Raw genomic sequence first — 15,869 nt, 5'->3', positions numbered from 1 at the left:
CAGTATTAGGATGGGACTGACCCGATATTCCAGGTGCCGTCTGTTTCCCCTTTCTTTGACTAGGAAAGGGAACTCCCTGACCCCTTGCACTTCCCGAGTGAGGCAATGCCTCGCCCTGCTTCGGCTCGCGCACAGTGTGCCTCACCGTCTGTCCTGCAGCCACTGTTAGGCACTCCCTAGTGAGATGAAACCGGTACCTCAAGCAGAAATGCAGAAATCACCAGTCTTCTGTGTTGCTGGGGCTGGGAGCTGGAGACCGGAGCTGTTCCTATTCGGCCATCTTGGCTCCACCCTTCCTAAATCACAAAGCATATTATTAATCAATGAATTAAAACAGTACTGACTATGATGGGGAATTGATTTGAATGAGCCCAAACAAGTACATTATCCCAAGTAAAAGCCTCTTCATTCAATTAAAACATTAAGGAGTGCCTATTGAATATAGAGCCTTAAGCTAGGATATATGGAGAATACAAATGGGGAGAATAATGTCACCTAAATCACAGAGTTGCTGGTCAAATGAGCTAATGTATGAAAAGCACTCAAACCTGCCAAATAAATATTTAGACTCAGTATATCTCTGTTGTATTGATATAAAAATTAATCAGAGTTCCCACCCACAAGTACCATCTGACTATAAGGTAGAATGCAGTGTACCGTAATGGAATGAAATGCTATGGGAGCATAGAGGAAGCTGTAATTGCAGTGGAGGGATTAGGGTAAAGCTTCAAGAAGGAGATGGCATTTGAACTCACCCTTGAATAATGGGCATGACTTAAATATAAGGAAGAGAATTCCAAGCTAAGCCATTATGAAAAAAAGGCACAAGAATAAAGGTATGTCATATGTTTGGGGCTGGGTGATTTTCCCAATATAGATAAGTGGAAGCATGTAAGATGGAACTAGAAAAGCAAATTGGAGCCAGAGTAGTGATTTTCTTTAATTCCTACTAAGGAGTTTGGATTTTCTTTCTCTAGGTAGTATGCAGCTATCAGAAAATTCCTGTTAGTTCAGCATTACATTATCACTTGTGTTTTAGAAAGGTAATTTTAGCAGGAGTATGATGGAAGATTGAAATAATCAGAAATTAAAGGGCAAGAGATCAGTTAGGGCAGGGTTGCTAGGTTTAGAAAAGAAATATATGTATAAGAGAGTAAGTGTGGAATAGAATATTTTGATGTTACTTATGTTAAGATCAGGTTTCTGGAATGCTATATGAAGGGAGAAATTCTATTCAGGATTTGAATCAGGTTCGAAAATCATCCATATGCAGGTGATAACTGGAGCTGCTGGAACTGCTATGTTCTCCCAAGCAGAAGGTAGCATAAGACAAACAATTCTTAGGGAGAACCCTCATCTAGGTATAGGTAGAGGGGAAAATAGTAGTAAAGGAGACTGAGAAAGAACATAAACAGAGGTGGGCAGAAGGTGTCATTGGAGCCTACGGGAGGAAGGAAGACAGTGGTTCGGGGGGTATGGCAGGGAGATGATCAACAGTGTAAGGAATGCCACAGAGAGAGAGAGATCAACCAGGATAAGGGCTGAGAGGCCACCAGTGACTTTGGAGAGAGTTTCCCCAATGGTGTGGTGCCTGGAAAGCCCAAGTATAATGCATGGAGTTAAAAATAAAAATAAAAATAAAAATGTGTCACTGAAAGAGGAGGACGGCTACTTCAAGAGTTTTATCAGTAGAGAGAAGAAAAGAAATGGGGACCAGATCTTGAGGAAACAGCAGCACCCAGGAAAGGTGTTTTTAGGATAGGATAGATGGATAGGATAGGGTAGGGTGGCATAGGGTAGAGTAAGGATAGGGTAGGTTATGGTAGGATGGGGTATGGTAGGATACGATAGGGCAGAATAGATAGGATAGGATTGGACCTATAGAAAATACTTTAAAACTTTGTTGGCTGATGGGAAATAAAGCCATATGGAAAGAGATTTAGAATGAGATAGTTATAAGTAGCCCCTCACTAAATACAGTACCTTAGGAAAATCAGACTGATTGTTAATCTGGATTACATCACACTCTCTCCCTCTCAGGCCCTGACTATATGTTCTGCCCTTGGTTCGTATCAGTCTGCTGTGAGTATATTTCTGGAAAACTTGCCCAACTTTCAAACTTCAGTTCAATGTCTATTTCCTTTATTCATATATTCACGTATTCAACACATTCATTGAGGACCAGTATAGAGCACTGTTCTTAGAACCAGAATGCAGTGAATTAGACAAAAAATAACCTAACAGACATCAACTCATTCATGTATTTGTCGTTCCTCCAACGAATATTTACTAGGCATCTGCTATATGCCCAGCTCTTTTAGCTCACATTGTACCCTTTTCTCTGAATTTTTACTGCAATTAGGGCAGCACAACACAGTTTACTGCCTATTATTGTTCTTTAAAAATGACTTAAAACATTATTTAAAATATTTTAAAACTGACTGGCCCATTTGTTTTCATTGAAATCTTCCTGAACCTTAATTTCTGTACAAGATGCCTCTGAGTCACACCTTTCCACAAGGTGCCAAAGGCTATGAAGCTGAAGAAGAATCCGTATCTCCCTGTAGAAGCTGCTGTCATTGACACTTCACAGAACTATAAATTGCTCCCAGAAGAATCTTTCAGATAAAATCTGTCATCATTTTAAAGTCTTGGCCCCTTAAGGACTTTTTTTTTTCTGCCATTCTGGGCTGGGTGTGGCTCTCACGTGTGTTTCAGTTATCTCTGAAGGGCAGATGCAGTTCATGAACTGTTCTTAAGAGAGCACAGAGAAGTTACAGAAAACAGATTAATGAAATTAGAGAAAACTGATAGTTCAGTGCCTGCGTCATTGGGTATGGTGCACTAAACCCACACTGCCTGTGATTATTCACCTTTTTTGTCCTTTTTTGGTAAATCCTTAATATATAATTATAAATATCCTTATATGTATATATTCTCATATATATATATCCTCAATTTAAAAGTTTTGTTTTCTAATAGGAATTTCATTTTCACGTGGATTTTTTCTCCAGAGACCATCAATTAGAATGGCTTTAGTAGCTGTATTTATCATAACACTGGAGCATGTAAGGAAATGCTTGAATATATGATATAAATGTCAAAATCATAAGATTTTTCTCCACAGGTTGTTGAGCAGTGAACATTATTAGGATGAGATATACATTGTCACCATACCTGACTTCTCCATTCTCAGTTCAAATTACCCAATCCAGTAAATATTTATTATATGCCAAATTACATGTGCCTAACATATGTAGCATGCCAGATTTCAATGCTTTGCAAAAACCATCCTCCAAGACTTACCTATTGAGTGGTAGTAAAGGTTTGAAGTCAAACAGAATAACCTTAAAGACATGCTTTACTTTGGGACTATGGGCACGTTATATAACGTTTCTTGGCCTCTGTTTCACTATCAGCAAAGTGGATCTATATTAATTCTTACCTGAAAATGTTGTTAGGAGATGAAAAGAGATAATGCTTGTATTTGATTTTACATGGTGCATGGTTTATAGTAAGTACCTAATGAAAAGTAGGCATTTTTACCCTTATGTTATTATTAATAATACTGAAGGAGTCTGGCTCCAAAAGAAACCCTGATCCAGACAGTACCAACCACCATTTGCAACATCAACTCTTTGTCAAAACAAAAACCCACAAATTTCCTTGGGAATAAACAAAATTATTGGGCAATTTTCCCACAAATGACTCAAACATAAAATCAGTGTGTCATGAGCTGGAAATTTTGATCTACCTGTAAAACATTTCAGACCACGGCTTCACCCTGTAACTCACTGCTATCCCATAAACTGAGCTGTTCTAGGAGCACACCAATGGGGTGAGAATGTGTTTGTTAAACTCTCTCCTTCCCTGGCTCAGCTAGAAACTCTAGTAACAGGCTCACCCCCAGATTCCTACAGCCTTCTCCAGTTTGTCTTAAAGGGCTTAGTTTTCAAGTCAGACACTAGCTTTTCTGCCATCAAGCCAACTTCCTGGGTTGCTTCCAACTGATATATACTCAGATATGCCAAATAATTTTAGAATTCACCTAGGAGAATTTAGTTAAGAATATTTGCACAACATAATTCCAATAGTGTATTTTCAAAGCCAAATATAAATCATCTGTTATTTAAATTATTAATTTAGATCATCAAAAGTTGTTGCATTGCAGAAGATGAAATAAGATGTGTCAGATAGGGAAGACACCTGGCCAATCAGAGTGGGCCACATAGGTGACCTTAATGATGTTACTGCAGTCAACTGTACAAGTCTCAGGTTTATAGATTCAGAAAATGAGTTTTCTTAATTACCCTAGAGCTGACATATGGGAGACTGACTCATGCTCTAAGCTCAGAGGAGGCTTATGAACAAATCATAATTCTCATCAATAGACTATGGAAATTTACCTGCTAAGCATGAGGGAATAATCAATGTTTATGGGATCAAAAAAGATATATATCACCCAGTAATTTTAATGGCAGCGGTTCCAGAACTATGATAGCCTGATGCATCCTGTTCCACTGTGGGACACATTTTGCAAATGAATCCTCAAGATTTGCCTTGGTCATTAAGGACTTCTCTATTCCTACCCAGTGTATGGACATCCTATGAAAGTCTTGCCCTCTGATATCTACTTTTGTCTAATATTCCTTCTATTGTTCATGAAGTTTCTTGTACTAATTCAGTTCTAGCTTTCCCCCTTAATATCACATATCAGTCATTTCTCCCCAAGATCAGACCCAATTACTCAGGTTGAGTTTGACCCAGGCATTTACAAACAATAGACACTTTCTTCTTAGTTTATTTAATATCAGATACTGAGTCTCAGCCATTATTTGTGTATTTTACTAGATTAACTCTCAGAGGGTAGTTTTATTCTAGAATGTTGATGTTGTTTTACTGTCACCAGAGAGTATTAGCAACAGCAATTGCCTGTAGATAAAAATTAACATTGATGATGGTTGATTTAGGAACTGAAGGAATTTTTTAGAAAGATAATAATAAAAGAAAAAGAAGTTAGTGTTATAAATGTGGGGCCTTAGGGATAGAATATTTGCCAGGAAATACATGTACATGTCCATAGTCCCAGCTATTTTGGTTGGTACTATTATGAAGGATAATGGTGGATTAAGAGAGGCTTCTAGTTAGACATGTCATCCTTTAATATTCAGGTTATGCAGACAGTTGATAGAAGCAAACAGTAGCAAGAATTATTGACTGGGGCTGGGCGTGGTGGCTCATGCCTACAATCTCAATGCTTTAGAAGACAAAGGTGGGAGGATTGCTTGAGCCCAGGAGTTCAAGACCAGCCTGTGCAACATAGGGAGACCCCATCTCTACAAAATAAAATATTTAAAAAAGAATTATTGATGGAATGCAGTCATGAAAATAATAGGCTAGAAGACATACATGTACCCCTGGCTCTTCCACTAGTTAGTTACATGATCTTAGCTTCAAGTACCCGCTCTGTGATTCATTGCCATCATCAGGATGATCTTAATTGCTCTTCAGCTTCAATGTCATATTGTTTTCCATGACTATGAAGTAGAGTAATAGAGAATAAAACACTCTATGTACCTTCTAACAATCAAATGAGGTACCAAATATAAAAATGAAAAATGTAAAACAAATTGCATTTAAAGTACAAATAATATGCCAAAATATTAAAGATACTATGTGCAACAGTTTGACTAACACTACTTCAGAATTCCTTGAGGCAGGAAGTCATCACCCTTGTTTTAAAACCATAACCAACAGGTTCTGAACTTTGGTCATAAAAACCTCAAATTAAGGAAATAACAGTTTATTAAAAAGCAGAGCACATCTTTTTAATGTGAGTTAGAACATGGTCGTTTAGTTGCTGCTCAAAGTAGACAATTATTTGAGTAATCTCATGAGGCAAATAGCTACTTTGGCCTTCACAAATGTCAAGTCTTTGATCTTTAGCATGGCCTACTTGAACTATCGTTATAAATTATTTCCTTGAGTCTGTTTACCTTTGTGTAGGGTTATTCTTAAGTGACATCTGGGTACTATAATGATTTTTTATTCTGAAATTTAACACTATATTTGATATGTTTATGGATGCTAGTTGGTACTAGCAACTTAAAATTTTTGTTTTGTGCAGGAGGAATTTGTGACCCTGGAAATTCTCACGAAAATGACATAATCCTGTATGCAAAAATTGAAGGAAGAAAAGAGCACATAGCACTGGATACCCTTTCCTATTCCTCATATAAGGTATACATGCCAGTCTGTGTGGCAAATAGACCACCTCAGACCACCCTGGACAAGCCCAAATCAAAACCACAAAGACCACTCTAGATACAGAAGATACATCCCTGTTCTGGCAGGCCAGAGGTCGCCAGGTTTCTTTAAAAGTGAAATGGACATTTTAACATTCATATTTTTTCCTAATACAAATGAAAAATGAGTTATCAGGAAGGAAGAGTGAATTACAGTCCATCAGACAGTAAAGCAGAACCCAATACTCTGACAGTTATTCTTGTCCCCAAGAAAACCCTAAATGTAGCTCTAATTATGCCCCTCACGCGCTTGCTGTGAGTCATAATGAGTATTTGTCCAGCATTTTGAGATCTCCTAGGTAGAAGACACTGTAGAAGCACAGGTTATTATTACCTTTGCTTTTTTCTTTGCTAATTAGAGCTACCGATTGAGGTTGGCCTTTTTTCTTTACCCTTTGGATATAGAACAGGTGTTAGCTCTGGTTATTTGCAAACATCTTCAAAATTATGTGAGATGCTGGTCATAAAGTGTAGAATTATTTTTTGTAAAAGTAGATTTGTTTGTGTTGAGGCCACACCCACATACTCATTATTAGTTAGCCTTTTCTTTGCACTGATGGTAACCTAAGTACTTTTAAAAGCTTAAACACAGCTAACATCTAGCATTTCAGGGTTTAAGTTAGAAAGACAAACATCAAGGTTAGAATGGGAAACAACCAGAGTGAATATCCAGCACATTCCACGTGCAAGGGTAACCCAAGTTATGCCATTTGGGATTTCATAAAAGACTATATTTCCAGCAGTGGCAAGGTAGAACTACACCTGCCCTGGTCATCTTCATGCCTCTATCAAATCAGCTTTGTAAGTTATAATGCATTGACTCATTGGCTCTGGTTGTTTCTGTCCTATTTTCACAATACTAGTTTGGAAAGCCCTTAGCGTGATACCAGTCCACTTTCAAAGAGGACTGATGATAAAGTATAAATGTCAAGTTGCCTTTGTTTTGTGCTAATTAAGTAAAATGGATGCACATGCTTAGATAACTCTTAAAGACCTTATATCAGTTTATCTTCAGGCAGGGAGAGCCTGATCAAACACACACACAGAGGCCCCCACCTCATGCACAGGAGGAATTCTGAGTCACTAAATCAAATGCTCCTTGAGGATGGCATCTTCTTCATGAAATAACAAATGCAACACAAAGGACATTTCCTGGTGCTTAATAAATGGCAGTTATGTACATGTTGTTTACTAGGTCAAATTTAGGAGAATTTACATGGACTAGCATAGGAAGGATTATGAGTGATTCTGGTCTCCTTTGTTTGAAAGGTTCCGTCTTTGGTTTCTGTGGTCATCAATCCTGAACTTCAGACTCCTGCTACCAAATTTTGTCTCAGGCAAAAGAACCATCAAGGACGTAATAGGAATGTCTGGGCTGTAGACTTTTTCCATGTCTTGCCTGTCCTCCCTTCTACAATGTCTCACATGATACAGTTTTCCATCAATCTGGGATGTGGAACACATCAGCCTGGTAACAGGTAGGAAGCCCTGTTTTGTAAATGTGCAAAACTAAAAATGAGCTTGCAGATTTGGCTATTAAAAAAGACGTAGTTTCTAGGTAGAGTTTTAACTGGATTTTAAGTAAAATACTCATTAATGAAATAACACGCTTTTCCCAAAAGAAAAGTTCTTCAATTAATATGAGGGGTATGACTGGATAGATTTCAAGTAGGAATGGCTTCATTCCAAAAGCTTGATCTTAGGTATCAGAGGTGTTTGCATGTGCTGTGGCAACCATCCATTACAACAGATTGCTAAGAGAGAGAAAAAAAAAAAAGCAACTGAAAAAAAGCTTGACCTCCTGTCGGCTGGTGACCTGCTAATAATAAGCATGGAAATCAATTAGCACTTCAAGAGCTATGACTTCTCAGTTTCACTTGCCCAAGTGTTGCTCATATTTTTTCTAAGAATTTTGTCGGTGTCACATTCACAGGATGAAGTGACAGTGTGAGACATGGTAATTGCCTTGCCACCTATCAAACTCAAGAGCACAAACTCAAGTTACCATTTGTTGTCTTTAAAACATAGTTTGTTTATAGCAGTAATTTAACTGATTGCCCTTTGAAAGCTGGTCAGACTTTAGTGAAAGAGAAAACAATCACTTAGGAAACAGCATCTTTAAAAAATTTTACACTGTTTTTACAGTTGTTTAATGTACTTAACTAGAGTTGAAAATTTCATTTTATTTGTTATCTTTACCCTCCCCGCCTTTTGTGTGTGCTTTTTCTGGTTTTATTAGTGTCAGCTTAGAGTTTTCTACCAACCATGGGCGTTCCTGGTCCCTCCTTCACACTGAATGCTTACCTGAGATCTGTGCTGGACCCCACCTCCCCCACAGCACTGTCTACTCCTCTGAAAACTACAGTGGGTGAGTACATTCTCTCTGAGATATTGAAATACTTGAATCCATGTTGCAGAATAAAAATCAATGAGTAATCCTGAAATTAGCATTTTTGTCATAATAGGTAAGAAACCTAACCTCTTTAAAAGTGGTCTTGTAAAAAAAGAAAGAAAGAAAGAAAGACAGTATCTTTGGTAAACTGGATGCAAGATTACAATTACAGTTTGTAAGGCCATTCATTCTTTGTGTACTTGACATATTTTGGACTGCATGAACTTAAATTCTATATGGCATTTCTGTGGTTATTGCCAAAAGATTTATTGTCACACTACTTATAGAGAAATGCATTATAGAAAAAATTGAAGAAAGTTAAGTTTTGAAATTGGACCTGGATTCCATTCTGTGTAACCATATTTATTCTCCCTGACTTTCCATTTTTTCTGTATAATTAAGGATATAATATACCTCATTGGGGGTTATTAGGAGAATTAAAGATGATTATATAAAATACTTGCCACATTACAGAATAAGCATTATGAGAATAGTAAAAATATTTGCAAGAATGACAAAATTAAGTTGGGAATTATTTTGTTATCCCCTTTTAAATGTGTATAGGGCTAGGGGAGAATAAAAAATAAAAAGTAATTGATGCTAATTAGCAGTATATCTCTGCACAGATGCCTAGCATAAGATAATATCTAAGGTCTGAGTATTGATGGAAAAATTTCTTAAAAGAATATATAAAAACTAAATATCGCTCACTATTAAGAACAAATTGGCTAGGTATGATGACTCACACCTGTAATCCCAGCACTTTGGGAGGCCAAGGTAAGGGGATTTCTTGAGGTCAGAAGTTTGAGACCAGTGTGGGCAACATAGTATGAGACCTTGTCTTTACAGAAATAAAAATTAAAAATTAGCTGGGTGTGGTAGTATGCTTCTGTAGTCCACCTACTCAGGAGGCTGAGGCAGGAGCATAGCTTGAGCCCAGGATTTTGAGACTGCAGTGAGCTATGATTGTGCCACTGCACTCCAGCCTGGACAACAGAGCAAGACCCTGTCTCTAACAATAAATTAAAACTTAAGCAAATTTTAAGTAATATAAAATAACAAATGCATTACTCTGGCATGCTGTGGATGTTTTTACAAGTTGTATGTCTGTTTTAAAGATATAAACAGGCCGGGCGTGGTGGCTCACGCTTGTAATCCCAGCACTTTGGGAGGCCGAGGCGGGCAGATCATGAGGTCAGGAGATCGAGACCACGGTGAAACCCCATCTCTACTAAAAATACAAAAAATTAGCCGGGCGTGGTGGCGGGCGCCTGTAGTCCCAGCTACTCGGAGAGGCTGAGGCAGGAGAATGGCGTGAACCCGGGAGGCGGAGCTTGCAGTGAGCCGAGATTGCGCCACTGAACTCCAGCCTGGGTGACAGAGCGAGACTCCGTCTCAAAAAAAAAATAATAATAATAAAGATATAAACAAATTCCACAAGTGAATTTAAAGAGTTTATTGGTAAACTTTAGGGCTTTTCCAAGCACACAGAAACTAGAGCATGAAAAGCATGTAAAATAGATTCAAAAGATATGAACATAGTTGTGAAGATGATTTTGTGCTAAATTTCTTGCAGGTGGAACCGAATAACAATTCCCCTTCCTAACGCAGCACTAACCCGGAACGCCAGGATTCGCTGGAGACAAACAGGACCAATCCTTGGGAACATGTGGGCAATTGATAATGGTTAGTGTTTATGCCTGTCATAATCACATGCCATTGATGTAGAGTCTTCCTGTGCTTTTGTTCGTCAGCACAGACTTAATCACATTTCTAAGTCATGGTCTTGCAATTCATTAAACACCCTTTCTTCCATTTCTCCTTTGCATTCTGTTAGAAGCCCAGGGATGCGCAATCAGAAAAAAAAAAAAAAAAGCCAGTGGAATCAGCAGTATTAGATGCTAGAATGTTTCAACATACATAAAAAATGCATAAAACCTTGAAACTGAAATTCACAGTTGATGACAAGGGATATCCTAACATTTTCTTTGAATGTTGTGTAAAATTAACATAAATACTTATCATACTGTATGTATTAAAATAAGACCCATTCTTCTCTAAGTAACTACCACAACATCTGGAATGCTTTTCTTTTACATGCAGACAATACACAGAAGGAAACATCATCTCTAAAAAAACTAGTGAAACTTTTACCTCCTTTTCAGAAAATAGTATAGAAAGAAAACTTGGATATATACCTTTTTAAATCTTTTATCTTTCTTTCCTTTTCAAGAGAATTTTTGAAATTTGGCATCATTTTAAAAGTCAATACCACTTATGACAATGACAGAAGATATTTTAAGCTCTCGGGTTGCATGTCTGTACGTTTCTTATACTTGTTATTAATCACCAACTCTTTGGTTTTTGTCTTTCTTTTTATTTTTATTTTTATGGGATTCAGTGAGTACAAATGTAGTTTTGTATATGAATGTATTGCATAGTGGTGAAGTCTGGACTTTTAGTGTAACTATCACCCAAATAGAGTACAAGATAATTTATCATCCCTCACCCCCCTTCCACCCTCCCACCTTTCTGAGTCTCCAGTGCCTATTATTCTACTGTCTATGTCCATGTGTACACATTATTTAGCTCCTACTTATAAGTGAGAGCATGTGGTCTACAACTTTCTAAGTAATATCACTTAGGATGATGGCCTCCAGTTTCAGCTGTGTTGCAGCAAAAGACACGATTTCATTCTTTTTCATGGCTGAGTAGTGTTCTATGGTGTGTTTGTGTGTGTGACATATTCTTTAATCATCCATTAATGGGCATTTTAGTGGATTCCATGACTTTACTATTATGAACAGTGCTGCAATAAACATACAAGTGCAGGTTTCCCTTTAATATATTGATTTCTTTTTCTTTGGGTAGATACTCAGTAGTGAGGTTGCTGGATCAAACGGTAGTTGTAGTTTTCATTCTTTGAGAGATCTCTATGCGGTTTTCCAGAGGTTTTACTAATTTAAATTCCCACCAAAAGTGTATAAAAGTTTCCTTTTCCCCCACATCCTCACCAGTATCTGTTGCGTTTTTACTTTTTAATGATACCCATTCTGATTGGTGTAAGACGGTATCTCATTGTGGTTTTAATGTGCATATCTCTGATAATCAGTGATGTTTAGCATTTTATATGCCTGTTGGTCATTTGTATGTCTTCTTTTGAAAACTGTTTGCTCATGTCCTTTGCCAACTTTTTAATGGAACTATATGTTTTTTCTTGTCGAGGTGTTTGAGTTCACTGTTAATTCTGGATATTAGTCCTTTCTCAGATGCATAGTTTGCAGATATTTTCTCCCAATCTGTAGGTTGTCTGTTCACTCTGTTGATTATTTGTTTTACTGTGCAGAAACTTTGGGCTTAATTAAAGCCCCTTTGTCTTTTTGTTTTTGTTTTTGTTGTCTGTGCTTTTGAGGTATTAGTCATTAATTATTTGCCTAGGCCAGTGTTCAGAAGAGCTTTTCCTAGATTTTCTATATTAATCCATTCTTGCATTGCTATAAAGAACTACGTGAGACTGGGTCATTTATAAAGAAATTGTCTCACGGTTCCCTGGGCTGTACAGGAAGCATGGCTAGGAGGTCTCAGGAAACTTACAATCATGGCAGAAGGCCAAAGGGAAGCAGGCACGTTTTCCATGGCCAGAGAAGGAGGAAGAGAGAGTGAAGGGGGAGGTGCTACACACTTTTAAACAAACAAATCTTGTGAGAACTCACTATCATAAGAACAGCAAGGGGGAAATCCACCCCCCATGATCCAGGCACTTCCCACCAGGCCCCTCCTCCAATATTGGGGACTACAATTTGACTTGAGATTTCGGCAGGGACACAAATCCAAACCATATCAGTTTTCTTCTAGGATTTTTATAGTTTCATATCTTACATTTAAGTATTTATTCCATCTTGAGTTAATTTTTCTATATGGTAAGAGGTGTGGGTCCAGTTTCATTCTCCTGCCAATGGCCATCCAATTTTCCCAGCACCATTTATTGAATAGTGTGTTCTTTCCCTAGTGTATTTTTTTTTTTTTTTGAAGGTTGTTGAAGATCAGTTGGCTCTCTGTAGGTGGCATTATTCTGGGCTCTCTATTCTGTTCCATTGATATATGTGTCTGTTTTTATACCAGGATCATGCAGTTTTCTTTACTATAGCCTTGTAGTATAATTTGAAGTGAGGTAATGTGATGCCTCCAGCTTTGTTCTTTTTGCTTAGGATTGTTTTGGCTATTCACTTTCTTTTGGTTCCATATGAATTTTAGGATTGTTTTTTCTAATTCTGTGAAAAATGACATTGGTATTCTGATAGGATTTGCATTGAAGCTGTAGATTGCTTTGGGCAGTGTGATCGTTTTAATGATGTTGGTTCTTCTAATCCATGAGTATAGGATGTTTCTCCATTTGTTTTTGTCCTACAGTTTTTTTTTTTTTCATCAATGTTTCATAGTTTCTCTTGTAGAGATCATTCACCTTCTTGGGTAAATGTATTCCTAGGTATTTTGTTTGTAGCTATTGTAAATGGGATTGATGTCTTGATTTTATCCTCTGTTTATTATCATTATATATAAATGTTCCTGATTTTTGTACATTGATTTTATATCCTGAATCTTTACTGAAGTCATTTATCAAATCTAGGAGTCTTTGAGAGAAGTTTTTTAGGATTTTTTAGGTATAAGATCATATCATAACCAAACAGAGATAATTTGACTTTATATTTTCAAATTTGGGTGCCTTTTATTTCTTTCTCTTGCCTGATTGCTCTAGATAGTACTTGTAGTACTATATTGAATAGGAGTGGTGACAGTGGGCATCCTCATCATGTTCCAGTTCTTAGAGGGAATGCTTTGACTTTTTCCCCATTCCATATTATGTTGGCTTTGAGTTTGTCATATACGGCCTTTATTATTTTGAGGTATGCTCCATCTACACCTAGTTTGTTGAGGGTTTTTATCATGAAAGGATGCTGAATTTTATCAAATGCTTTTCTGCATCTATTACGATCGTTTTATGCTTTTTGTTTTTAATTCTGTTTATGTGGTGAATCAAATTTATTGATTTGTATACGTTGAGCCATCCTTGCATCCCTGGAATGAAACCCACTTGATCATGTTGTATTATCTTTTAGATGTGCTGTTGGATTCAGTTTGCTAATATTTTGTTAAGGATTTTTGCATCTGTATTCATGAGGGATATTGGTCTGCAGTTTTCCTTTTTTGTTCTGTCTTTGCCTGGCTTTGGTATCAGGTTTATACTGACTTCATAGAATGAGTTATGAAGGATTCCTTCCTCCTCAGTTTTTGGAACAGTTTTAGCAGGATTGGTACAAGTTCTTCTTTGTGCATCTTGTAGAATTCAGCTGTGAATTAGTCTCATCCTGAGAGCTTTTATTTGTTGAGAGATTTTTTATTACTGATTCAGTGTCACTACTTGTTATTGGTCTGTTCCGGGTTTCTTTTTCTTCCTGCTTCAATCTTAGGTGGAGGTATGTTTCCAGGAATTTATCCATTTTCTCTAGGTTTTCTGGTTTGTGCACATAAAGATGTTTATAGTAATCACTGATTATCTTCTGTATTTCTGTGGTATCAGTTGTAATGTCTCCTTTTTCATTTTTGATTCTGCTTATTTGAATATTCTCTCTTCTTTTCTTGGTTAGTCTAGCTAGTGATTGGTCAACTTGGTTCACCTTTTAAAAGAACAACTTTTCATATGGGTTGATTCTTTGAATTTTTTTTTTTTTTTGGTCTCTATTTCATTTAGTTCTGCTCTGATCTTCATTATTTATTTTCTTCTGATAGCTTTGGATTTGGTTCATTCTTGTTTTTCTAGTTCCCTGAGGTGCAATATTATGTTGTTAATTTGTGATCTATTTTTTATGTAGGAATTTAAGGTTATAGCCTTCTCTCTTAGCACTGCTTTTGCTGTATCTTAGAAGTTTTGTCATGTTATGTCTCTATTTTCACTCATTTCAAAAATTTTTTTAATTTCTGTGTTCATTTTGTCATTAACTCAAAGATCATTCTAGAGCAGGTTGTTTAATTTTCATGTATTTGTATAATTTAAGAGTTTCCCTTGGAATTAATTTCTAGTTTTATTCTACTGTCATTTGAGAAGGTATTTGATATGATTTTGATTTTTTAAAGTTTATTGAGACATGTGTTGTGGCCTAACATATGGCCTGTCCTGGAGAATCTTTCATGCACTCATGAGAAAAATGTATATTCTGTGGTTGTTTGGTAGAATGTTCTGTAAATGTCTGTTAGGTTCATTTGTCCTAAAGTCCAATTTAAGTCCAGTGTTTCTTTGTTGAATTTCTGTCTCAGTGATCTATATGGTGTTGTCAGTGGCATGTTGAAGTCCCTTACTATTATTGTATATATTGCACCCCCATCTATTTTCTTAGGTCTAGTAGTATTTGTTCTATGAGTCTGTATGTTCCAGTGTTGGGTGCATATATATTTAGGATTGCTACTATATCTTCTTGTTGAATTGATCCTTTTATCGTTTTATAATAAGTTTGTCTTATTTTTTCTTGTTGATTTAAAGTCTTTTTTATCTTACCTAAGTATAGCTGCTTCTGTTCATTTTTGGTTTCTGTTTGTTTGGAATATCTTTTTCCATCCCTTTATCATTAGTCTATAAGTGTCTTTACCAGTTAGGTGGGGTTTTTTGTAAGCAGTGTATGGTTGGATTGTGTTTTTTAATCCATTCTGCCAATCTGTATCTTTTAAATGGAGCATTTAATCCATTTCTGTTCAAGAATTGTATTGACATGTCAGTTTTTATTCCTGTTATAATGTTAACTGTTATCTTGTTGCTTTGCAGTCTCATTTGTGTAATTGTTTTATTAGACCTGTGAGTTTTATACTGTCATTTGTTTTTATGACGGTGAGTATTGATCTTTAATTTCTATGTTTACAACTCCCTTAGCATTTCTTGTAGGATTGGTCTAGTGGTAATGAATTCTCTTAGCATTTACTTGTCTGGGAAAGACTGTTTCTTCTTCGTTTATGAAGCTTAATTCTAATAGAATACAAAATTCATGGTTAACAGTTTTTTTCTTTAGAAACCTAAAAATAGGATCCCAATCTCTTCTGGCTTTTAAGGTTTCTGTTAAGAATTCCACTGTTATTCTGATGGAATTTTCTTTATAGATAATTAGACATTTTTCTCATGCTAATCT

General features: G+C 36.6%; 1 protein-coding gene across 4 annotated transcripts in view; it reads left to right on the top strand.

Moving 5' to 3' along the window:
* The window catches only part of RELN (reelin), a 543,089-nt gene that overhangs the window by 349,131 nt on the left and 178,089 nt on the right, over positions 1 to 15,869 (top strand). For all 4 annotated transcript variants that reach the window (XM_058425556.1, XM_032761303.2, XM_032761302.2 and 1 more), the window contains exons 13-16: positions 6,128 to 6,240; positions 7,575 to 7,783; positions 8,545 to 8,673; positions 10,274 to 10,383. In XM_058425556.1, coding sequence (XP_058281539.1) covers positions 6,128 to 6,240; positions 7,575 to 7,783; positions 8,545 to 8,673; positions 10,274 to 10,383 — 561 coding nt within the window. The remainder of the gene's footprint in view (positions 1 to 6,127; positions 6,241 to 7,574; positions 7,784 to 8,544; positions 8,674 to 10,273; positions 10,384 to 15,869) is intronic.

The sequence above is a fragment of the Hylobates moloch genome, unplaced genomic scaffold, assembly GCF_009828535.3.
Source record: "Hylobates moloch isolate HMO894 unplaced genomic scaffold, HMol_V3 SCAFFOLD_1, whole genome shotgun sequence".
In the NCBI taxonomy this organism is placed as follows: domain Eukaryota; kingdom Metazoa; phylum Chordata; class Mammalia; order Primates; family Hylobatidae; genus Hylobates; species Hylobates moloch.
This window is presented reverse-complemented; position numbering and strand designations above follow the sequence as displayed.